Below are 25824 nucleotides of genomic sequence, written 5' to 3' on the forward strand. Positions count from 1 at the left end.
CCAGAGCAATAATATAGTGGGGAGATTGTTTGCCTTGCATGCAGCTAACCCAGGTTCCATCCCCAGTACCCCCTAGGGTTTCCCAAGCCCTGCCAGGAGTTATTCCTGATCATAGAGCCAGGAGTAACCCCTAAGTACCTCCCCCCGGGTGTGGCCATAAAACAACTAACAAAAAAGATTTTTCGGTCTAGATGAATCTCCTTTATCCCTTTACCATGTGGTATTCTACTTCTTACTAATTCTACATGCTCTGGTATAGCTTCATTTTATATGGTTGAAATGCACTGATTTCAAACGTCAAAGCATAGCACGCTGGTGTGCTGGAGACCAGATTGGCAGCTTTGGAGAGTGAAAGAAAGCCAGCAGCTGGCTGGTGACGCATTTGCTGTCATCCCAGTTTTAGGATTCTGGAAGGTCTTGGAACACAGTCCAGCCAATGCTTGCTGCAGTGTCCTTGCCAGGCCCCCCATGCCCATGTGCCCCCTCACTGTTCCTCTCGCCGCCAGGGTTCACTCACTACTTTGTACCATTGTAGACCTTAGACACTGTAGCACCGTAGCACTGTCCTCCCGTTGGTTCATCTATTTGCTTGAGCAGGCACCAGTAATGTCTCTATTGCAAGACTTGTTGTTACTGTTTTTGGCATATCGAATATGCTACAGGGAGCTTGCCAGGCTCCGCCATGTGGGCGGGATACTCTCGGTAGTTTGCCGGGCTCTCTGAGAGGGACGGAGGAATTGAACCCGGGTCGGTTGCATGCAAGGCAAACGCCCTACCTGCTGTGCTATCGCTCCGGCCCAGGATTTATACAAGGGGGAAAAAATATCAAACTACCTAACATTCCTGGAGGGGCCTAAAGGATTCTGAGCTCCTCAGACCACCTTTCTCACAGCCCAAAGGACCCTGGTACCTGCATTCACGGCCCTGACCTTTTCTCTGAGCCCCAAGTGGGCTTCAGGCCCTGAGCGTTCAGGGCAGAAAGCCTTTTTCTATGGCAGGAGACCAGATTCAAGCTCCCCTGCGTGGTGGCCGGTGACTGGGAAATTCTTACCCATCCGTGCCCAAGAAGATGCCAGCCTCTGATCTCCCTGACAAGAAAGGGTTCTGAGCCACAACACTGGTCTGTGGGTTTTTCCAGCAGCTGTTCGTGAAGAGTGAGAAGAGAGGTTCAGTACACACATGGTGCCCAGGCTCTTAGGGTGCACATGACAGTGTCCAAGCCAGAGAATGCACACAGCACCCTGGGGACTCATTACCATATTGGCGTTAGTCCTGCACCCAGCCTGGCAGCCCTGGGGAGTGCATTGGCTCTCGGTTTGGGCTAATTTCCCAGGTTCTCTGGAATGGACCATTTCTGCCTCTGGGCATTCCATCAGCAGAGACAGGTTTATGAACACACTGCATCTCCTGGAGGCGGGATGCCAAGGCCTCATCCTTCCCAAGTCAGCGAGGCCAGTCACTGGCGTCAATATGTGCGTGGGAGCTCCACAGTGGCCACCAGGGAGGGGTGACGCATCATGAATATCTGATAGGGACGAGGCCATACGTTCAGGGAAGGTTAGTCGAAGGAAGGAGGTTCTTGGGTCCCTGGGCTTTCAGCAGGAAAGAAACTGAGTCAGGCATAGCTTTGTCTTCTCTAGCAGAGATTACAGAGTGGGTCTCTTGCTTCATGGACTCCCCCTTCCTCCTTAGCACCTAGCTGGTCCTGGAAGGCGGGCACTTCCCCCTGTCTCAAGTGCAAAACGTGCTGCCCAGGAAGGATCCATGTCTGAGATAGACAGCCTTTTCATCTTGAAGTGGAGCAAAGCTCCCAACTCTTCTGAGTTCTGAACTGGGCCAAAATGTAAGACACCCTCACTGGCCTCAGGCCCTGAGTAGCTGTCCTCACCCAGCAGGCCCTGGGCACCTACCGTCTTGCTGAAGGGGAAAGGGTGCTTACGGGGTCGCTTCTCACACCTAACTGAGCAGAATTCCCTGGGCACTTAATCAGAACACAAATTCCGAGTCGGGAGCGCTAGGCCGAGCTATAGCATTCTCACATGCTCCCCGAGAGGCCACGGCTGAGGCCGGCTGTCCAGGGATCACACTGACACTTAGCACAACTCTGGGAAACCTTCTCTCACTGCTCTAGAGAGAAAATGAAAAGTAAAACCAACCAGAACCCAGGGCCAGCCCCTGCCAAGAAACAAGGATGCCAGCAGCCACCCACAGTGAAATTTCATTAAGGTCCCACTGCAAATGCAAATCAGCAAGAGAGTGAGAGGTGTTTAGATTAACTATAGATAAATGACTCTGAGGGAGGGAAGCTTGAAGGTCCATCTGTGAGAGCCCAGAGGTGGCCAAACCCTCCTTGGGGAGCAGCATAAAACCTCAGCAGCAAGATGGCCACTGAGTCATAGTTGAGTAGCCACGCGCCAGCCACTATGCTATGCAATTCGCATACTTCATCTCACTTAATGTTCACAAAAACCTTGCAGCAGGAGTGAACTCATTCCCATTTCACAGATGGAAAAACTCAGCACCAAAGAGACTGAGCAATTGGCAGATGCTGACAGAATTGAACCAATGTGTGATTTGACAGTTTATTCTCCATATTGAACGTGGCAACTTTGGAGAATGGTAATGGGCTTCCCTGTCTTAGTCATTTGTGGCACTTGGTTGGTGTGGGGTCCCCACCTCAGTCAGAGGGATCTAGGAGCTGAACCTGAGTCCCTTGGTGGAGGAGAGACCCCAAAGCTCTAAAAGTGAGGCTCGGGAATCTGCCTCCCTAGGGAGGTGGGTGGAATATCTGCCGTAGGAATGCAGCTCCTTAGAAAGGAAAAGTGGGTAGCCTAGACTAGAGCCCCCATTCATTTATCTCACTCTGTCATCCTTAAAACACCAATGTCAACACCTCGCAAATATAAATGGGTATTGGCTGTGTCTTAAGATACCCACACAGAGGACAAATAAACCCAGCAAGACAGAGACAAGAGGCATCTAATGCAATGAAGCGGGTCCTGGAGGAAACACACTGGATTATTTATTACTTGAGAAAAAAAATTTGAAAAAAGCCTCTTGAGATAAACTCATCTAAAATATCCTCCGAGTATTCGAAAGCTAAGAGAATAGAAAAAGCCACCCGCAGGGCTATCAGTAAACTTCTCACTTGCAAAATGCTTCGTGATGAATGCTTTTTCGAAATATCAAATTTAGTTGGAAATGCCATTAGTCAAATTGGTTTAAAAATAAACCCTCTAATTGCCAACTTTAGATTTAGGCAAGCTAGTCATTAGGTAAATAGGTTTTAGGCAAATTAGCTCCAGGAAATAGGTTCTCAGCAAATTGGCCTTTTACATTTTACCTGCTGGGGCCTAGAAATAGAACTTGGATTCCCTGCCAGTAGCCTTTGGTAGACCTTTGCCCTGGACTGAGGTCCAGATAGAGCTGGCTGTGCCTCATGGTCCTTGGAACAGGGCCGCCCACCCTGGATGCCCCCCTAGGGTGTGAGTGTCAGTGCAAGGGAAGCATTTGATGTCCAAGTAGCTGGCTCCAAGACTTGGATTCAGAAGGACAGCAAGGCAGCCCAGGAATACCAGCCAATCCCAGGGGACTCTTGACACAAGTCCAACTCCTGACCGCAAAGAAATACTGCATTTGTTTCATCCTGCTTTGGGAGAAAAGCACAAGTGTGAGAGGTTGAGTGATTTGACCTTTTGAAAATACCCTAAAGATGCACCTAATTGAGATTCTGGGGGGTCAATTCTATACAGTGCTAATGTTTCCTGCAGGTGAGAACCACAAGGTGACAAGAACTCTGGACTGTGGAGTCCCAGCTTTACTACTGTTTCATACTACTGGCAGTACCCAGGATGAACCCAAGCAGAATTAAATGGGCGTGTTGACCATCAGGGTCAGGAGAGAGGAAAGGCTGAAAGACAAAAAAAGGACCACTTTACTGTGCCCTGAAGGATGGATGTGGATTAGATCATTGTGGGTCAAAGCAGGGCAGGAACTTGAGGGAGTCTATCTCCAGGCCCTGAAGCGGAAATGGGCATGAGTGCTGGGAAGCCCAGTGCAGCACCTGGTCCATGACCCAGAATTGCTCTTGAACTTGTAGTGTTGGCAGGAGATGAGGCCCCAGGCTGCTGGGGTGGTACAGGGTGCAGTGCCCACAGCAGGATGAGGAAAATGCAGAGACAGAAACTCAGAATGGCAGTCCAGGGGCGTGGTGCCTGCAAGTGTGTTGGGAATGGTGACTTGGTATGGAGATGTTGTAAAGGTGCGGGAATGGGCATTGCCAGGGGCATAAGGGCCTGCCCTTCCCAGCATCCCTCAGTTACCCATCATGCTAGAGTAAGACAGGGCCTGCTCTGCTCAAAACTCATGTGGAGTTACCGATATTCTCCTGATTTCCTCTTCTATCACCCCCAAGGAGCCAAACATATTTCCAATGATTGACTTTTGTTCCCACCCTATTGAATGTTTGACCGTGGGAAAGGGGGGTCAAACTTCAGGATCTCCCTGTGTTTCCTGGGATGTTAAAAGTAATTCCTACCATGTATTTGGTTCAACTGGTCATTCCTTCCTTGCCTATTTTGATAGAGATCCTGGTGCCCACTTGGGCCACTGTTTCTGTGATGAAACCAAGTACATTTAGCTGTGGAAACCCAGGCAGGCACGCTGGCAAGGGGAGAGCTCAGGAAGTCAGAGCATAGCAGGACATGTGGATGCCGATGTCACTGCTGCCCATCTGCATAGACAGTTCCAGGGAGTCCTGTGGGCACTTTTCTCCTGCCCAAGTAGAAGGCCTCCAGCTTTCCCATCCCTGCTCATGGGATTATGTATGCTAACCTTCATCTTTTGCTTCTCTAGTAGAAACTGGCAAAGGTGGTACATTTGGGTACCACCCGCTTAGGACTATAGTTACTACAACTAACTCGCTCCCTGATATCCTATGCTTGTGTCCTCCCCCGTGGTTAGGGAGGTGCAGAGAACTGAGGGCAGGAGAGAATTCTACCCCTGAACCACCCACCAATGCCCAGAAAACTGAGGGAATTTTGGCAGAGCTGTAATGGGGAGCCTGAGGTCATGACTAGCTCCAAGTAGGTGTCAGTAAAAACAATCTTCCCAGGACCCCTGGCATTGTTAGATGCCTGTTTCTCAGCAGCAGGGTTAGCACTGTCATGGCCTGATCCAAAGATTCATGTTCTGCTCCCATCCCCCTGCTAGGGCATCTGGGTCTGGGATAGGTGCGACTTCCCCTCACGTGATGCATTTCCGTGACAGCTCATTCTGTGAATGTTGAGAGATCCGGGCACTGCAGGAGATACCAAGGATGTGACATCGTGTGTGCATAAGCCCTGGTTCTCGAGAGGGGATCTCTAGGGACTGGGTGCTGAGGTAGTGCCCTACAAAGCATGAGCAAGCAGGACCCAGAACAGTCACTGTGAGGTCATCCCAGGCCTTTGTGGGCCCCTAGACACAAAAAGCTTCAGGACTATTTGGCACAGAGTGAGCAGGATGTCAGAGCTGACTGTGATCATTACAGTCTCATCTTGGTTGCCTTTATGAATGGTGCTGGCACATTACATGCATACAGCAGGTCCTTTGCTACCACAGTGACCATCATCCACCAAATCTAGAAAGGAGAGCAGGACCTGAGCGTGAAGACAAAACCAAGAATATTCCAAACTGAGGGAGAGTCACAAAGGCCTCAGGGGTGGGGGATGCAAACTCAGCAGCTGGGTGATAGGAGCATGAGAGAAGGCCCAGGGACCACAGGGCATGCCTGGGGTTCTTCTGTGGAACAGAGAGTCTGTCTGCTGAAGAAGGGAGTGGTGAGGTGACCAGGGAGCCCCACAATCCTGGTGGCAAACATGAGGGACAGCAGCCTTCCAGTGGCAGCTTAACTTGAGACTGAGTCTGTGGATTATAAAATAAAATCCCTCTAAACTCAGGAGTGATGGGCAGAGTCAGTCAGGGCAGAGGGTGATCTAAAGGTTTCTGGGGTTAGTCCCTAAGGAAGTTGGTTGCTGCGAGATCAGGCCCAGAGATGCAAGGTAGCTAGGCCTTGGGCACCATGATGGGTCTGTCAGGAGCTAGGGCCTCTGATGGCATTGAGGAACACTAGGGTGAGATTGGTTCCTAGGAATCAAGTGACAGGGTGGTAAAAGCTCCACCAGAACAAACCACAAGCAGAGCAGACCAAGCTGGAGAAAAATCTACAGCCCCAGAAAATCACATGCACAGGGGGATTCATCCATGGTTGGAAGCCTGTCTCGAGTGCTGGGGGAGAAGGCAGCTGGGATAGAGAAGGGACCACCATGACAAAGATAGTTGGAAATGATCACTCTGGATAGGAACTGCATGCTGAAAGGAGGTAAAGGAACAAACACAATTACTTCTCAGTACCTGTATTGCAGACCATAGTGCCCAAAAGGTAAGAGAGAGAGAGAGAGAGAGAGAGAGACAGAGACAGAGACAGAGACAGAGACAGAGACAGAAGGAAAGTGCCTGCCATTGAGCCATAGAGGTCAGCTAGGGGATTGGGCATTGCAGGAGGAAAAAGGGGGTCATTGGTGGTGAGAAATAGACTCTGGTGGAAGGATGGGTGTTGGGTCATTATATGACAGAAACCCGGTCATGAGCAGATTTGTAACTGTGTATCTCATGGTAACTCGATTAAAAAGAAGAAGAAGAAGAAGAAGAAGAAGAATCATGTGCTCACATGCTCTCTGTCCCCTCTCTCCAAAGATGTTCCCTGACTACTGTCCAGAACCTCCCAATCCTCAACACCCCACCTACCCTCTCACTTCTCTGGCCACAGTCAAAATAGTCCTGGGTCTCAGCCATCCCCACTTCTCTGTGCCAGATGATATCCAGAGGTGTGGGGTTCAGCAGAGGACTACAAGGTCACCTCAAAAGCACCCGGAACTGGTCTTCTTCCAGCTTCCTTTTATTTGGAGCATCCCTGGGAAGTGTCAGGGTCCGTGACACGCACATACAGGGCTGGGCACGTGCAGTTTCCCCCGCCACACACACACATCCAGGATGCCCCCGATGCCAATTAGAATCTTCCTCCAACAGGAGCAGCCCACACAGGTGCCCAAGGAGAGGGTTGGCATCCCAGTCACCATGCTCAGACCTTGCCCGTCACGGGGATTTTATATTTTAATCCCTTGAGCCCACATTCTGGCACAGGATCTCCACAAAGCATCCTCCCAGGCAGGCTGATCTTCACAGGCAGAGACAGTGTTACAGTCCTCAGTGAGAGGCCCACTATCCTCAGACTTGAACTTGGTGGCTGATGTCTATCCCCATGCCCGTTAGAAAGCCCCACGGCAACATGGTTTGGAAGCTGGCCCCACGTGCTGGGGGAAAAGGCAGTTGGGATGGAAAAGGAACCACTAAATCAGTGATGGTTGCAGGGATTGCCCGGGATGGGAGATGTGTGCTGAAAGTAGACCAAGGACCAAACAGGATGGCCTCTTAGTATCTGTATTACAAATCATAATGCCCAAAATTAGAGTGAGATTAAGAATAAATGTACCCGCCTCAGAGGCAGGGAGTGGGATGGGGTTGGGGTGGTGGCTGGGACACTGGAAACAATGGTGGTGGAAAATGGGCACTGATGGAGGGATGGGTGTTCGAGCACTGTGTGACTGAAATGTAATCAAGTAAGTTTGTAATTGTTTCTCACAGTTATAAATAAAACTTATAAAAAAAAAACAAGAGGGGGCTAGAGCCATAGTACAGCCATAGTAGGACATTTGCCTTGCATCAGCTGACCTGGGTTCAGTATCCAGCATCCCATATGGTCCCCTGGCCACCGCCAATAGTAATTCCTGAGTGCATGAACCAGGAGTAACCCCTGTGCATCACCGGGTGTGACACCTCCCCCCCAAAAAAGAATATACCCAACCTAAAAAAATAAAAAATAAAAAGAAAGTCTCATGGCATCAAACTGTCTTTGCAGTGGCCTGTCCTGGGGAAGGCTCTGTGAAGGTCCTGAGTTTCCGTGAGTAGAGAAGTGAATAATGTTGCTTCTCCTTCCTGATCCCACAGAGCCTCGGTGATGGTCAGGGATGGTCCCCAAAGGGCACGTGGGCCGGATGCATGAACCAGAAAGAAAGTGGGGTGGGGGCTGCTTGTGGCGCACTCAACTCGCTCACGTCACCAAATTGGTGCATTTGAACTCAGGACCCACCTCAGTGCCCAGAGTCCCCAGGTGGGTGCACGTGGTGGGCACAGCTTCTGCCGCCACCCCTGGCTCACGTCTGCCTCTCCATCCACTTCTGCCACAGATCCTGGCGCCCCCGTGAAATTGCCTTGCCTGCCAGTGAAACTGTCGCCTCCGCTACCTCCAAAGAAAGTCATGATCTGTATGCCTGTCGGGGGGCCGGACCTCTCCCTGGCGTCCTACGCGGCCCAGAAGAGTGGACAGCAGGGCCACCACCACACGGTCCTGCCCTCCCAGATCCAGCACCAGCTGCAGTACGGCAGCCTCGGCCAGCACCTCCCCGCCACCACCGGCTCCCTTCCCATGCATCCGTCCAGCTGCAGGATGATAGATGAGCTCAACAAGACGCTGGTCATGACCATGCAGAGGCTGGAAAGGTAATGTGGGGACAGGAGGGCTGGGGGCCGGGGTGAGGGGCGTGGAGGGGACCCGGAGAGGGGGCGAGAATTATGACCCGGGCTCCAAGGTTCAACCTTCCCACCGGGGAAAACAAAACTTGTCAATATAGTCAGAAGAAAACCTGGATGGCAAGGGAAGCAGAGAAGAAAAGATCATGTTGATGAGCTGGAGACAGAGTTCAATGGGTACAGAGCTCGTCTTGCATGCAGCCTACCTGGGTTTGATTCCTGGCATTGCATAAAGTATCCTGAGCACTTCCAGGAGTGATCTCTGTGCACTAACTCAAGAGTAAGCCCTGAGTACTGCTAGGTGTGGCCCCTTAGTAAACAATGACAACAGGGCTGGAGCGACAGTACAGAGGGTAGGGCGTTTGCGTTGCACGCGGCTGACCCAGGTCTGATCCCCGTCATCCCATATGGTCCCCCAAGCACCACTTAATCACTTAATCACTTAACTTCCGGTTAGTCGTCGATTTGCTCGAGCGGGCACCAGTAACGTCTCCATTTGTCCCTGTCGCGTGCTAGTGTAGCCCAATGGCATCTGTTCGCTCCGGGAACATGAAGGGCCTCAAACCGATCGTTCATAATCTTGACGAAGAAGTCTGACCATCTGGTAGGTGGGCGGCCACGCGGTCTTTTGACATCCCGTGGAATCCAATCAGTAACAGCTCTAGTCCAACGGTCGTCTTTAAATCTCATTATGTGACCAGCCCATCTGATTTTCGACACCTTGGCAAATGAGACAGCGTCCCTGATCCTTGATCGTCGACGGATGTCAGAACTCCGGATTTTTTCTCTCATTTGAGTGAAACGTGATATTCCAAGCATAGCTCTTTCTATTCTTCTTTGGGAGACCTGAATAGCATTCTCATCCTGTTTACGTAGGGCCCAGGTCTCTGAGGCATATGTTAATGCAGGAAGAACAGTGGAATCAAAGAGATGTGCCCGGAACCGGAGGTTCTTCGTCCTCTTAGCTATTTCTTCGACGTTCTTGAAGGCGTTCCAAGCCGCTCTCTTCCTCCTGCGCAGCTCGGGTGCCAGGTCATTGGTCATGTTGACCTCTCGACCTAGGTACACATAGCTGTTGCATTCGGAGATGGTCGTTCCATTGAGAGTGAATGGGGCATCAGGAACAAGGCTGTTTCTCATAAACATTGTCTTCGTGAGATTCAGCTGTAGTCCTACCTTTCCACACTCACGGTCAAAGTCGGCCAGCATTTGTGCCGCTTGGCTGATGTTTGGTGTTATTAAAACAATGTCATCAGCAAAGCGGAGGTGGTGTAGTTGCCGACCATCTATCTTCACTCCCATTCCTTCCCATTCCAGTCGTCGCATGATGTTCTCGAGGGTGGCACTGAAGAGTTTCGGTGAAATGGTATCACCCTGCCGCACCCCTCTCTTGACATCAACGATCACTTCTTTGTAGAATGGTGAGATCCTGGTAGTGAATCCGCAATACAGCTCACGGAGGATCCTGATGTATTGGGCTTGAATGCCCTGATTGGCTAGGGCTTCAATGACCGCTTCCGTCTCAACAGAATCAAAGGCACCACCAGGAGTAATTCCTGAGTGTGAGCGCAGAGCCAGGAATAACCCCTGAGCATGACTGGGTGTGACTCAAAAAGCCAAAAATAAAAAATAAAAAAACAGAAAATCACAACAACAAAAAAATGTTGCCCATTTCCAAATTCTGTCCAAAGCTTCTGCATCCAAAAGAAAAGGATTCTACTCAGAATATATGTAGAAGTATGTGCAAATATAGGCAATTCAAGGATCCCAGAGGTGCATTAGTTATTATGCTTCTTTAAAGCAAACTTCTATGAGCCTTGAAATCTTTTAAAGCATACTCATCTGACCATAAATAGTGGTTTTCTGAGGAGCAGAGATCTAGGGAGCAAATCTTACAAATGTTTTTTATATTTTACATAGTTTTGTGCTGCTTAACTTTAAAGTTTGTATGTATTATTTTTATGAGTACAGAGCCAGGAGTAAACCCTGAGTATCTCAAATCCAAACAAAAACCACAAAAACACAATTTCAAGGCATATTCTTGGCCTAGTTGCTGCACATGACAAGATAATAGAAGATCTAGAGTTCAAGACAGTACAGGGGTTGAGACCCAGCATGTGGCTGAGTCTGGTTCCATCCCTGTCACTATATGGTCCTTCTCTCAACCTCACCAGCATTGCTGGGTGTGGCCCAAGAGGTCCCTGAACACTGCCGGGTGTGGACAAGGTCATACCCAGCCCCACAAGGTCCAAGCAGCACCGTGTTCTCAAAACCCTCGGACCCTCGTCCTTGTAGTCTGTGTTGGGACCTAAGTAACTCGGGGAGGACAATGTGACCACTAGGAATTTAAACTTGGTGGCTCATGTTTCTGTCTACTCATTCTCGTTGAAAAAATAAAGTGGATTTTGCCCCATGTTATCTTTTTCACAACTGCATTAATGAGAACAATAATAATTTAAAACTGTGATGGTGCTTCTTAGTTTGTCACATACCTTTTTGAAATATTATCTCACGCCTCGTCCCATGGAGTTCTTGAGTCATGGAGAAGCTAAGGAAGGTCAAGTGAGTTCCCCAGTGCCAGCTGCTAAAGGCCCCCCAATAACTGTGGCCCACCTACACTTATGTATGTGCAGAAATGCTGAGCAGTGAACCCTCTCAGAGAATAATCTGGGTCGACCCTCTCAGAGCATAATCTGGGATAATCTGGGTTGTTGAGTCCATAAGAAAGAGAATTTCGTTTTGTATACATTCAGATTAGATGTATGAAAGCATCCCTTTGTGATGGATTAAAAATTGAAATACAGGGACCAGAGAGAGAGTAGAGTGGGGAAGGTGCTTGTTTTTGACACGCCTAACCCAAGTTCGATCCTCATCAGCATATTTGATCCCTATCAAATGTGATCCTTGAGCACAGAGCCCAGGAGTAAGTCCTGAGCACTGCCAAGTATGGTCCCTCATCCAAAACCAAACACAACAACAACAACAAAAATTAAACTTTAGGGTCAGAGAGATTTCTCCCAGGACCGGAGATCACTTGCGTGGTGAGCCCTAGGCTTGAACCCTGGTACCACCACATGATCCTCCCATCCCCGCCAGCAGCAAACAAACACCACAGCACTAAGCCAGGCATAAAATGCCTGATCACCACCAGGTGAGAGCCCAAAACCAAAAATAAAATTTAAATATATAGGCAAAGAAACAGAACTGTCCATTTTCCCATGACATTTTGGAATAACAACTGTATGAAGGCTGAAAGGAGACCAATCCTTCAAGCTTGTGTCTTCCTACTACAGATCCAGAGCTCTTTCTACTCAGGGCACTTGCTTCGGGAAGACGGATCACTTGCAAACATGAAAGCCTTGTAACTGTAGCTTACAGTAATTCAATTTTTTAAAATTTTTTAAATAAATTAAAAAAAATGACAGACCACTGGGCACAGTTTCCTGTCCCATTCACTGTTTTCCCAGCATGTGTTATTCCTTCCCTTCCCTTGGTGGTGTTGCTCTTGGATTCCTTGTGTCAGGACCTCATGCTTGGCTGCAGTACCATTTTTTTACCCCAGCAATGCTGGGGATTGTAATGTGAGGGCAATATCAAGGATCAAATTTGAGGCCTCACCCATCCAGGGTAGGTACTTTACCATCAAGCCACATCCCTGCTAAGTCACTTTTATTGTTTTCGATCTCTAAGAGATTTTAATCACCCAAAGAAGATACTCAAGAGTGCATACTGGAAAGATCTTGACAAATAGGTTTTTACTTAAATGATTTTATAAACTAGCTTTGTCCCATCCTGTTCTTCATAGCAGATCCCCAGTGTGTGTTATGGAACATTTCACTGGGGTCCAGACCAGTGGGGTTCTGCCATACCTGCTCTGGGCTTATGTTTTTTAAAAATTCCTTTGTTTGTTTGTGGGTTAACCCAGCCATGCTTGATAGCTACAGCTAGCTGGGCTCTTAGGGGTCACTCTTCACAGTGCTAAGGGACCTTACAGTACCAGAGGTCAATGCTGGGGCCCCCACATGCTCAACATGTGCTCCAGCCCTTTGCACTATCTCCTCAGCCCCAAGCCAGGCTTTTTATTGAAGTTAATCACAGAGAACAAAATTGGGGGAACAGGAGCTAGCCGGCTATGAAGCAGGAGAGTATGATCTTGTTGGCTGAGCTGACTCAATTTCCTATGCTTTGTGCACCTCCTCTGCCTGTACTCCCATTAACTTGTCTATGCCCTTCCCTCCCCGCTCCTGGGTTGTTCAAATAGAGCAGACAGAATGGAGGGAATTAATGCATACATCACTCTGACAAGATCACCCTCCAGAGGAAGAGGATTTCTTCCCAAGCAAAGCCTGGAGGTGGTGGGCCGAGTTGCCACACCACCTGAGGCGGTGGAGTCCTCAGCAGGTGAGGGAACAGGAAAGGTCACAGGTCCTCTCATGCTTCCACGCAGGCGTGGCCACTGTCTGCGGTTGATGTTCTTTTTACTACCTATGAGCTCTCCTTTTTGCCTGCCACTATGATTTCTTTCTCTTTCTGACCAAGTTTCATAAAGAAACGTAATTCTCTCTTGACCTGGAAATTTCCAGTCACCCCAGCAGATGGTACAAGGCAGTAGAACATGAGTAGACACTTAGGAGTGCTGCCCACCAAGCCCCTGGATGCTCTTGAACCGCCACCCACAGGCTGTCATTCCCAAGCTGAAGTCTTTCCGGGGGACCACTGTAGGCAGTGAGAAGTGCGGATAAGGAATTAGTATTATCACCCAACACTGGGTCATAAATTAGAATAGACGGTCATCTCATTATTAGAAAGGATCTTAACAAGCATCTAGCAACATATCATTGTCTCATCCCTAAAAATTGTCCTCTATCTTTGCAAGAACAAGCATTTCTCTAGATCCCAAGAGAACAGCCCCATTGCAAGAAGTCCTGCTTATTCCCAAGTCCTCTCATGTACTAAAAGGTTTTCATTTCCTCCTCCCCCACCCCCCCCCATCTAATTTCTAACCTGCCTTTCCTGGGATCTGAACTCCCATTTACTTCTAAGGAACTTTCTAGACTCTTGCCTTCAGTCCCTGCCTCTCCCGCTAGTTAACTCCAAATCTGCTCTGATGAATCAGAGGATCTCAATCTTTACCCAAACCTGAACCTGAACCTGCCTGGGGATCCTCATCCAGCTCAGAATGAATCACAAGAATCACAACAATCACTCACCAGATTGGAGAGAGAGATGCAGGAGGGACTTAGGGACCAGTGAAAGAAAATCAAAAAGTTTCTTGTTGGTCCCAAGCCACAAGGCTGCACTGGGAAGTGTGGCTATGCTGGCAGAGCCCCTACATCTTGGCTTAATACAGGATACAGAGTCTAATTTCCTGTCTCAGTTAATATTTATTTTAGTCTCAGATTCCCACCCCATCCATCAGGGGTAATAATAGCACCATCAGCATTCTTAGGGTTGTTTGTGAAGGACACATGATCTGATGGACCCAGAGCAATCATTTTATTGCATGTCACAAGGACATTGTCCAATGAATCGTCATGAACGTGGATCAGTATTACATGGCACCCAAAGCTCGCCTTCAGTGCCCAAATAGGCATATCTTCAGTAGATTCCATCTGAACTAGTTGGAGATTACTTGTCTCCTTTTCAGTACAAGTTTGACTGTTCTCATTTTTCATTGCGTCAATGGTCCGTGTCTTTCTGATGGTTGAGATGGGGGGTCAGCACATCAGGGATGAACTCAGAGCCACCGAGTGCAGAAAGCGCATGTACTCTATACTGAGCTCTATTGGGTCCTTGTTCATGTCAGTACTGAAGGTGATCTGGAGGTGGGGGAGTGTGTGGGAGAGGATGGCCCTACTGCTCCCTTTTACAAAAGCATGGAGGGGGCTGCCACTTGTCTCAGTTCCTCTATGGTGACTCAGGCTAGAAGCCAGGTAAAGCCATCTCTTGTGTTGTCCTTCACTCAGTAGAGGATGTGGCTCCTCCCTGAATCCAAACTGGGCATTGGGGACAGGCAGTAGAACATCCTCTCTTACAGCTGGTTCCTCCCTGTGGCCAAAAGCCAGTGTCCTTCCCTTTGGGTCAATGAAGAGCTGGTGTCTTCCCAGGGTGCCTGCCCAGGGAGACTGTGAATCAACCCAGGGTTTTGACCCAGCTGCAGAGACCACAAGGCCAGACCAAAGCTTCTACTAACCCAGAGCAGCAGGGCCATGCACAGAGCTGCTCTAGTTGGGAGGGTTCTCAGCCCTGCTCTCCCCTGCCTGCCCCGTGTGACTCAGGCTCCTGAGACTCGACTCCTGAGCTTGTTTCTCTGCTGGGCAGGACATGGTCCAACATGATCCTCCACCCAGTTATCCAGAGCCAGCTTATCCAGAGCCAGCCCATCTTGGTCCTCTGCAGTACTTGAACTTGATCCAAAGAGAGACCCAAAGCCTCTGTTCCCATAAAACAGTGAGATGGAGAAGCATCTGTAGCTTCGTATTTCTTTAATGCTTTGAGTCTCTGATGTCTGCCCAATTCATTGCGGTCTCTACCCGCAAGCCTGAGACACACATGAAACAGCTCTGAGGGTTTCATTCAGAGTACTAATTAAATGATTAAAATTGGAATAAATAAACATTATGCAACTTTAATTTTTAATATCTACAGTATGCTCTGCGATTCAGTTGGCATCACTCCTGGAAATACAACTTCAGTTCCTCATCCGCCTCCGGTTTTCTTTCCCATCATCCTTCCCTTGGTGGCTTCTGTTTTCCATTTGCCTCCTGGGGCAATGAAGGTGGAATCTACAGCCTTGTCGACCCAATGGAATTCTAGGAGGATTCTTCCAGGAATGTGCTTTATTTTTTTTTTATAGTTTACATTTCAGTAATACAATGATTGAGTAACCATCCCTCCGCCAGTACGAATTCTCTACCACCAGTGTTCCCAGTATCCCTCCCGCCACCCCCACCGCATTCCCTTCCCTCCCCACCTCTGCAAGAATGTGTTTTAAATGAGTCCTTCCCTTTTCAATGAAAAGGAGCTGCATACTTGCAGTTTCTTATGCCATAAATCTTGGGGTCTCCCTTGGCATCTTTCTTTCCTGTGCTCGTCATGTGTAGTGAATCCTGAGAGGCTTCTTTTGAGCATACAACCAATCCATGCCAGCAAAGGAATAAGGGTCAGCCTTATTTCTACAGGCAAGCAGGAGCAGGCCAGAAGTGGCTAGGATGGGCTAATTCCGGAGCATGTGTTTCCCCTGCCTGTAGTACCTCTCCCTTTGTATGTTGGGGCCATTCCCACTTCCTGCCACTTCCATCTCTCATGAACCTGAAGGTCAGAGAGATGCCATATAGCGAATGAGATAATGACTATGTTCGTGTGTGGGGCTGCAGCCTGAGTGAGGCTCTGCAAATTGAAAGACATCAATAATGAACTCGATTTTCTCACATTTCTGGGGACTTCGAGTTCCAGAGCCATATGTGTCAGGGGTCTGGCCTCTCCGGTATCTCTCTTGGCCTGTGGTGACTGTCCTCTCTGAGGACTTCTCTCTTCATACTCCTCTGCACATCTATGTCCTCATTTCCTTTTGCCCACCTCATTGGCCCTGATTACTCCTGGAAGGACCCTACCTCCAGATTCACTTACTTTCTAAGATGCTAGAGATTAGAGGTCAAACCTGTGAATTTGTGGGGATGCAGTTCAGCCCATCATAAGGACATGTGCCAGTAGCTTCGAGGCCAGCCACATCCCCTCCTTGGCCACCTCAGCTATTCTCAGCCTTGCTGGCTGCCTCCACTGGTGCCTTTTCTTCGGCTTACTGCCTGCTGATGTCCCCCTGACAAAGAATCTTTGTTTTCCAGATAGACCAAGAAGATGGTTCTTCCAGCACAACCACAAGGCACAAACCTTTATTCTACTCAAATGTAACCTCCACTCTGAGGCCTTCCCTGTTCTGCTATTTAAAATTGCCACCAGATATAATATTTTACTGAAAACCATGAATATGAACACAGTTGGGTCTGTGTTACCTAAACTACAATGGACTCTTAATGTTTGTGTAAATGCTTTGAGAAATAGGATAGCTTTTCCTCTTCTGAGATATTAGATATACATCTGCATTAATACAGGTAATCTAGACCAATAGTGGTTCAATAGACCCAGAAAGGTTTTCTATACCATCTTCAACTCTCAGTAAAACTTTCTGTACATTGTACACAAAGACCTACATTAGCAAAACAGAACATAACAAAACAAAACAAATCCCACTTGTGGTCTTTTCTTTAAAATAATAACATTGGTAAATTTATGTATATATTTTATTTTTTGCTTCTAATATCACCATATTTTATTTATGTATAATCTATGGATTCAATTATTACCTCTCAAGAATATTGAAAGATAAATAATTTCAACACGGACAGAAGAAATTGAAATCATTAGCCCCTCAAATCCTTTCAGTCTCCAAAACTCTATTACATAATTATTTTTAGCCCTTCCGAAGAGCATAATTCATTTATAATCCTAGTATAAATTCATTTCATGGTGACGATTGCTTTTCTTCATGTGATCTCCATGGCCAAAGATAATTTCTAAGAAATAAGTCTGAGTCCTGAACTAAATAATCCCTGGGTTTCTTTTAGTCTTAACAGTATCATGTAATTATTGCATTGGCTAAGTTAATAGTATTTCTACCTGCAAATCAGCGTCTTTCCTGGTGAAAAGAATATGTATATTGTATACCTGCACAATGAAACTCTAAGTGCTGTTTTACTTGGGAAATGGCATTTATTTATTTATTTTTTTATTTCTTTATAGCTAAGTGGTGTGCCTTTTTAAATAAAATGTGTTTACAGGAAAAGATGCTCTCTTCAGTTAGACATTTGTCCCTGACTCTTTGAAGCATTTGATCAGTTCTTTGACTTTAAAGGGGATATTTATTGTTCATAAGTGGCTGCATGCAAATGTTGTTTTGCAGTTCACCATTATTTCAAGGGACACCATGAGATTTCAGTGTGAGGTAATGTCATGGTGAACAGGTCTTGTTCTCCCCTGCAAGGCTGCTGGGCAAACTGATGAAAGGAAGATTAAAATGAGACTGTATAGACCATTAACATCTTTCACATCTTAGAAGGATTTGGAAAAGAAATGTATTTTCAAGAGAGGGAAACTTGTTTCTGAATTCCTCGGTGTCATCTATAGAAACCCTGTCATTTTCCAGTGCACAACCAAGGTTGTTCAACTTCTTGGAAACCATTCTCTAGGAAAAAGCAAAATTTTTTGTAGGACCAAAATGTGTATACACTAAGGGATTTGCTTGAACATATTCACAGATAGCATCCATATGTTGTTTGTGGCTTATGAAAAATTCCTAAAGTGCACTCCTTATTAAAACAGCAACTTAAAATGAAGGATTTAAAATATGTGACTCCGGCATTAATTGCTTCTCTTGTAGTACAGCTGTCAGGTGGGTGAGTAGACTTCTGTGCTTAAGTAGTGGGGAACCAAAGACCAAGTTGTACAGCTAGTAAAGGGCTCAGCTAGGAACCAACCACAGGTCTCCTAACTTCATTTCCTACCCACTGAACCACATACTTCCTGTCAAACCTAGTCTAGAACCTTCACTGCAGTCCAGGAACTAAGCTTTTTAACTGTGTCGCCAATCCTATTGCATTCCTCCATCAGAAGTGGAGAATGAGGTGCAGAAGCTTCTTAGTTTAATGGAGTCCCATTTGTTTGTGTTTATTTCCACTTGCTTGGTCAGTGGTGTTTCATCCTTAAAGATACCTTTAATTTCAAGGTCATGAGAGTCTTGCCTACATTTTCCTCCATGTACCTTATGGATTCAGGTCTGATATTGAGATCTTTAATCCACTTTGATCTCACTTGTGTGCCTGGCGTTTGATAGAGGTCTGAGTTCATTTTTTTGCAAGTAGCTGTCCAATGTTCCCAGCACCATCTGTTGAAGAGGCTTTCCTTCCTCCATTTCACATTTCTTGCTCCTTTATCAAAATTAAATGAGCATATATCTTAGAGTCTGTGACAATATTCAACTCTGTTCCATTGGTCTGAGGGTCTGTTTCTATTCCAATACCATGTTGTTTTAATTACTACTTCTTTGTAGTACAGTTTGAAGTTGGGGAAGGTGATGCCACTCATCTTCTTTTTCCCAAGGATTTCTTTAGCAATCCATGGGATTTATTGTTACATATGAATTTCAGGAGTGTTTTTTCTATTTCTTTAAAGAATGTCATGAGTATCCTAACAGAGACCACGTTGAATAAGTACAGTGACCAAAATACAGAAAGAGGCCATTGAATGGGAAAAATATTTGCCCACTACCCATCAGATTAGGGGTTAATCTCCAGGATATACAAGACATTGGTAGAAATCTACAAGGAAAAACTTCTAGCCCCAACAAAAAAATATAGGAAGAAGAAATAAACAGAAACTTCCTCAAAAAAGAAATGCAAATGGCCAAAGGCACAGGGAAAATGCTCTATATCACTAATCATCAGGGAGATGCAAATCGAAATAATAATGAGATATCACCTCATACCACAGAGACCAGCATACATCAAAAATAACAAGAACAACCAGTGCTGGCATGGATGTAGGGAAAAAAGGACTCTGTTTCATTGTTGGTGGAAATATCGACTGGTCCTGCCTTTCTGGAAATTTTGGGGGGCATTCCTCAAAAAAAATTGAAATTGAATTTTGATATAACCCAGCAATACCACTTCTGGGAATATAGCCCAGGGGTGCAAAAAAGCAGAGTAGAAATGGCATCTGCCCCTGTATGTTTATTACAGTACTGTTCATAATAGTCAAAATCTGGAAACAACTCGAGTGCCCAAGAACAGATGACTGGTTAAACTATGGTAAATCTACACAGTGGAATACTCTGCAACTGTTAGGAAAAATGAAGTCATGAAGTTTGCTTATAAGTGGATGGACATGGAGAGTATCATGCTAAGTGAAATGAATCAGAAAGAGAGGGACAGACATAGAATGACTGCACTCATTTGTGGAATATATAGTAACAGAATATGAAACTAACACCCAAGGACGGTAGAGACAAGGGCCGGGAAGATTGCTCCACAGTTGGAAGCCTGCCTCATGAGCTGGAAGAGAAGGCAACTGGAATAGAGAAGGGATCAGTAAGTCAATGATGGTTGGAGGGATCGCTCAGGATGAGGAAAGTATGCTGAAAGTAGATAAAGGACCAAACTTAATGGACTCTCAGTGTTTGTATTACATATGTAAACCATAATGCCCAAAAGTAGAGAGTAAGAAGAAAATTATATGCCATAGAGGCAGGGGGTGGGTTGCAGTGGGGGTGGTGGGAGGGAAACTGAGGACATTAATGGTGGAAAATGTACACTGATGGAGGGATGGGTGTTCGGTCATTATATGACTCTACTCAATCATGAAAGCTTTGTAATTGTATCTCATGGTGATTCAATAAAGATAATTTTTTTTAAAAAAGTGGATAATGCCAGCAGACTGTATATAGCTCCATGGCTTTATCTGCCCCTTCTCAGTCTCTGATAGTATTTCTGAAATGGGGAGCACTGAGCCCTGGAAGGTCACAGAAAGTGTTGTGAATGAATTCATTTGAATTCCTCACCACTGCTGAAAAAAATAAAAGCTCACAAAACCATTCTCTACCCAGAACGCTAGTCTATAGATAGAAGGACATAGTTCCCTGCTGATGAAAGTCCAACAGAAAACAAAAGCTCTAATGTTGAGTTTCTTATCTTAGAAGGCTAATCCTAAACCAGGATAAAACACACAGTGTATGCCGGCTTTCTTAAAATGAAGCTGATTAACTGTTTTCTTGGATCTCTGTGCTTATTTCTGTCATTTCTCAGCCTCAGGCACTGCAATTTGTAACATAATTTCTCACACATTTTTTGGGCTCCCAGAAGAAAACGGCTGATTGTTCTCTCTCCCTTCCGAAAACTTCATAATTCGTGCAGACTAAATGACAAAGGCTGTTCCTGTTGAAGCTGAATTGCATTTTTGGTGTCATCTTCCTTGGTAGCATGTTTTCTCTGTCCTTGGAAATTGGTTTTCTTTTTTTTTTTTTTCATTTGAATAATTGTTGCATTGGAAACCTGATGCCAGATGCAGTATCCCATCACTAGAGGGTTTTCTTTAGAAAGATGGCCAAATGATTCCTTTAACAAAAGAGTTAAAATAGTCATTTTAACGATTTGAAAGATGCCTACCCAGCAGACCTATCAAGAGTGTTTGGAAACCTGTAATGCCCACCATGGAGGAATCACAGTGCTCGACTTTGCTTCTGCCTGTTGGCAAAGGAGGCGAAGTCATGATTGATGTCGTGGTCTCGAACTGTAGCACATATCTTGACATTCATTTTTTCATGAGTTATCAAAAATAAGCTATGCTCTTTCACCGGTTAGAAACATAAAAGACAGAGCCTTCTCAAAGTCTAGGTCATGTAAATCGTAGTCAAAGGAGACATGCGCTAAGGGATGCTCTTATGTTCACATTCTGTATCTCCTCCATGGTATAGTAGAGACAAAGAAGAGAATCAGATTTTCTAAAGAAGACAACTTGTTCTATGTCATTCTTGTTTGAGACAGGACTAAGGGCCAGAAAACTTTCACTTTCATGACATGCCATAGGGACAGAAGAAGAAGATTTAAATTCATGCTCCCCCCCCCCCCCCATCTCCCTTTTCTTTCTTCTTTAAATCAATGCAGGGCTGCCATTCTACTCTCAAGCTTTCTTCCTTTTGGTTTTCTATATTTAGAATGTCTCAAATAGCAGAATTTCTGTTGTAGCCACACTTCAGTTTGTTCTTCCCTGTCACTTTTTTTTTCATGAAGAAAGATATTCAGGCAGTTTTCTCCTCCAGGGAAGAATGAAGACAAAGCAAAGCCCATAATCTTGCAAGCCTGCTGTCCAGTGGGGGAGGCAGATGACAAGCCCCTCAATATGTCATAAAGTGGGGATGGAGCACCAAGGGAAAATAAAGCAGGGCAGTGGGAGGAGATGGTACTCAAGGAAATACATCATTGATGTGGACACAGAAAACTCATTGTATTTCTGTTTTATTGACAATACCCCATTATCTAGTGCAGGATTGCCAGCTTGATAATTCTTCTTTCCCCTCACTTATCCCCTCCTATCCTCTCTGAACACCTACTCACCCCCTTCTCACACTAACCCTATTGTCCTGTCCAAGTCCAGAATTTGTGCTGGTGTCTGTGTCGGTAATTGCCTCTAACCTTGGGACTCTTCATAGTAAAATTCAGAATGAAAGCGCAATTGGGTTCTATGTGCATCTATTATCCCTGGTTTTTTTTTTATTACACAGATAATTATTGTACTCTGTGAGTTTCTTCTACATTTATAGTGCAAATTGCAGTTCATAGTTGACATATAGATATTCAAAGAAATAAGAGGCATGATGGTTTCTCTGGGAGAAGGCAGTGTAGTAAATACAAAGAATACCAGTCCCAAGTTCTCATCCCCACCATTATCACCACTAAGTGATTATTTCATTAATTTTCCTCAGAAATCTAAAGTCTTGATGCATAAAATCAAGAAAATGATGCCCTTTCAAAGTTTAGAAACTTTTGTAAAACTTTACATGAGATGATGAACATTTTTTACAGAGTATTATTATTAGGATAATAATTATAATATTATTATTCTATGAATTATTAGTATTATTCATAGAAAGGAAATATTCCCAAAGGGTGCAGCTGGTCACCATCTTGGAAATGTCGTCCACCTTCCCTAAAGTCGTGCCTGTTGAGTCCTGGTTCATCTGTCAGGAACCATTTAGTGCTGCCTAGATGGATCAAGCATCTCATCTATTCCCCCCCAGAAAAGAATTTAGTGTCCACTTAAATGTTTTCTATTATGTCACATAAGCGGAAGCTTGTCTACCCTGATGATCTCACTTTAAAAAATGACCTAACTCTAACAATCTCCACTGAGTTGTCTGACAGCCCTTGAATGCAGGACAGGGAAATCCAGTCACTTTTATTTCTCTGTTACATCTCCTGGCAGACCTGGAAGCACCCGATATTCTTCCTTACTGAGCTCTATGTGCTTTATCTATTGACAGGAAAGAACTTTAGACCAGTATTTCCCTTGAGAGGAAAGAACTTTAGATCAGTGTTTCTCATTTAGGGGCCAGATGGCCCCTCTAGAGCCCCAGAATATTACAAGGGTGCCACCGGTGAAAATTGAATAAATGGGGAGTTATGGCTAAAGACTAGGGCCAGCCAGTAGTACAGGGAGGCCAACAAAGGAAATAAGGTCAGAAGATGGGCAGGGGGAAAATAAAGGAAGACACAGCTCTAGATCACTATTTTCCAAATCTTAATTCTCTCTTCACAGGACTGTATACCTTCTTTACAATGCAACACTCCTCAGGTCAGAGATTTTAGTGAACAACGTGATGGGAAATACTGTGCAGCCTAATCTGATTCCAGAAGGCTTCATATATTAGATTGACATTCTATCAGTTCCAGAAACATGCACAAAAGTGGACTGGAATTTGAAGATGGTAATCAGCCCATGTCTTTGAGATACTTAAAGTCAGTGGAGCTGGGACACAGGTGGCAAATGCTGAGACACATGATGATAGCATAGTGGAACAGATGCTGTCACAGACGTGAGACTTGGAGGGACAGAGACGGAATTGACTTCCATTGGAAACAGAAAGAACAGAGGAAAACTAAGCAAAACACTTCGGAGCACTCACTGTAGGATTGCTTGATACTCGGGGACAAACTCTGAGGGGATAGCTGAGAGGCTGAGTGAGTAATGGCAGAAGTAGGAAGAGGGAGAAGGAAAGTATATGGGTCTGGGAAGCAGCAATTGGGAAGTAGCAACTGGCTGGAGGTGGCTCTATCACTGGGGATATGACCTAGCATGATGATAACAGATGAGACTGCAAGGAATTGGGGGACCAGAGAGCGAGGTGCCCGTAGTCCACGCTAGAGGGTCAAAAGTGGATTTGATCCAGTTGACAGTGAGACCCTTCAGAGACCTTTGCATCAGATAAGTTCTAGAATCTGACTTGTTTAGCAGCAGTTAAGCATGGACTGGGTGGTGATGGGAAAGAGAGAAGACTCTGGAAGAATAAAGTTCAAGCCATTTGTAGAACTGTAGGTTCTGTATAGGTGGTGATGTGGCAACATGAATAGAAGACCAAGATCTAAGCCCTACTTTCTGGAGGTGTAGATGTTCTACAGGGGGAATAACATTTAATCTGCATGCTTCCAACCACAGTGTGATCCCTGGGACCCCCCATACGGTGCCCTGAGTTCCACCAGGAGGGATCCCTGAACACTGAGCCAGGAGTAATCACTGTACACCACCAACTGTGACCCTGAGACTGTGTGTGTCAAAAGATGTCCTTTCGGGGATTAACCCTACCTAGCACCCCAAGATACCTGGTTGTCTGTTATCAAAGGAGGTCCAATCAGCCTTGACCCTGAACTGTAGTAAATGGGTAGGAACATGAAGGAAGACCGAAATACAAAATATTGTTTAATGATAGCAGTATTGACTATCTTTTATTTATTTATTTATTCATTAATTTATTTAAGTTTGGTGATGGTTCTGTGACCAGAAAATTAATCCTTGTTTATATCAGCAGCCTATGAGGGGAAATTGCTTTTATTTTGTATGGTTTTGTCAGAAGTCACATCTCTGCAGCTTTTAGTGACTGTAAAGTGAGGGATGATTCCCATAACCCCTAACTACTGGGGTTGTTGTGGGGTCTAAACGAATCCACACATGGCCCATGTGAGTGCTAAAAAGCATCACGTGTAGTGATCCTGAAAGAGTAAAGAAGAGTCTGTGTAGAGGGCTATAACAATGGACATCAAGCTTCTCTGCAATTTAATTTCTAGTCAGTCACCAGGACAAGCAGGGAACATGTACCCCTATGTACACCTGTTTAGGGAAAAAGTCCCATCGAATCAAAGTAAATTGAATCTTGTCTGGGCCCTCACCAAAGTATGATCTTTATATCATTGGTAGCATTTTATAAGAATTTATAGTCACATATTTGCTGTGTTATAAACACATATAAGTAATGTATAAAGCCTGTGTTTACAAAGGTATCATTGTTTAAGAAGAGTGTTTACATATTTTGTTTGTGCTTTGAGGGGTTACACCTGTGGTATTCAAGGGCTATTTCAAGCTTGGTGCTTAGGGCAGCGGTGGGGGTAATTACTGCCAGTGTGTGGGAGATCATTCAATGCCAAGAATTCAAACACCAGCCTCTTGAATGCAGAACATGTGCTCCAGCCATCTGAGCTATTCCCCTGACCTCCGAGCTTACATTCTCATTTTTGTTTTTGTTTTTTTCTTTTTGTGTCACACCCAGCAATGCTCAGGGATTACTACTGGTTCTGCACTCAGAAATTACTCCTGGCGGTGCTTGGGGGAACCATATGGGATGCTGGGAATCGAACCCATGTTGACCATGTGCTAGGCAAACGCCCTACCTACCGTGCTATCGCTCCAGCCCTGGCATTCTCATTTTTAAGTGCAAATCAACTTCAGTAAAATTGCATGTGCCTCCACCCCCCCCCCCCCGCCCCACATACACACACATACATTGATTAAGTGTGAACAACTGAAACTAGGAAGCATCGATTTAGGCCAAAGATCAGAAAACACTTTCTTCAATAACTGGATAGTATCTATTTGAGGCTATTGGCAATTGTTGTACTTATTCACCTCTGCTGCCACTTTTTGCCCTTTGGTTCACAAGTAGAATGACAAGTAGATGAGTGAGCCCCTTCCCCATCTCAATCTTTGTAATCCAGTGTTTTTATACTCAGGGTCTCCAGGTTGGCCTCCTGCCTCAGGGAGTACTCAGATGTACTCTGGTTCTAATGACCATAAACTTTTATAAAGTAATAGTACTATGTTGTTGGGCTGGAGCAATAGCACAGAGGGTAGGGTGTTTGCCTTACAAGTGGCCAACATGGCCAACCCAAGTTCGATTCCTCCGCCCCTCTCAGAGAGCCCGGCAAGCTAACGAGAGTATCTTGCCCGCACAGTAAAGCCTGGCAAGCTCCCCGTGGTGTATTCTATATGCCAAATACAGTAACAATTGTCACAATGGAAACGATACTGGGCCCGCTCGAGCAAATCAATGAACAACGGGAGGACAGTGACAGTGACTATGTTGTTCACATGATCTGTCCT

The 25824-nt window shown here is 45.7% G+C and overlaps 1 protein-coding gene across 7 annotated transcripts in view; it reads left to right on the forward strand.

Moving 5' to 3' along the window:
• PHACTR1 (phosphatase and actin regulator 1) overlaps positions 1-25824 on the forward strand; it is a 565331-nt gene that overhangs the window by 475545 nt on the left and 63962 nt on the right. For all 7 annotated transcript variants that reach the window (XM_056132319.1, XM_056132324.1, XM_056132320.1 and 4 more), the window contains one exon: positions 8286-8598. In XM_056132319.1, coding sequence (XP_055988294.1) covers positions 8286-8598 — 313 coding nt within the window. The remainder of the gene's footprint in view (positions 1-8285; positions 8599-25824) is intronic.

The sequence above is a fragment of the Sorex fumeus genome, unplaced genomic scaffold, assembly GCF_029834395.1.
Source record: "Sorex fumeus unplaced genomic scaffold, SorFum_2.1 ptg000094l, whole genome shotgun sequence".
In the NCBI taxonomy this organism is placed as follows: Eukaryota; Metazoa; Chordata; class Mammalia; order Eulipotyphla; family Soricidae; genus Sorex; species Sorex fumeus.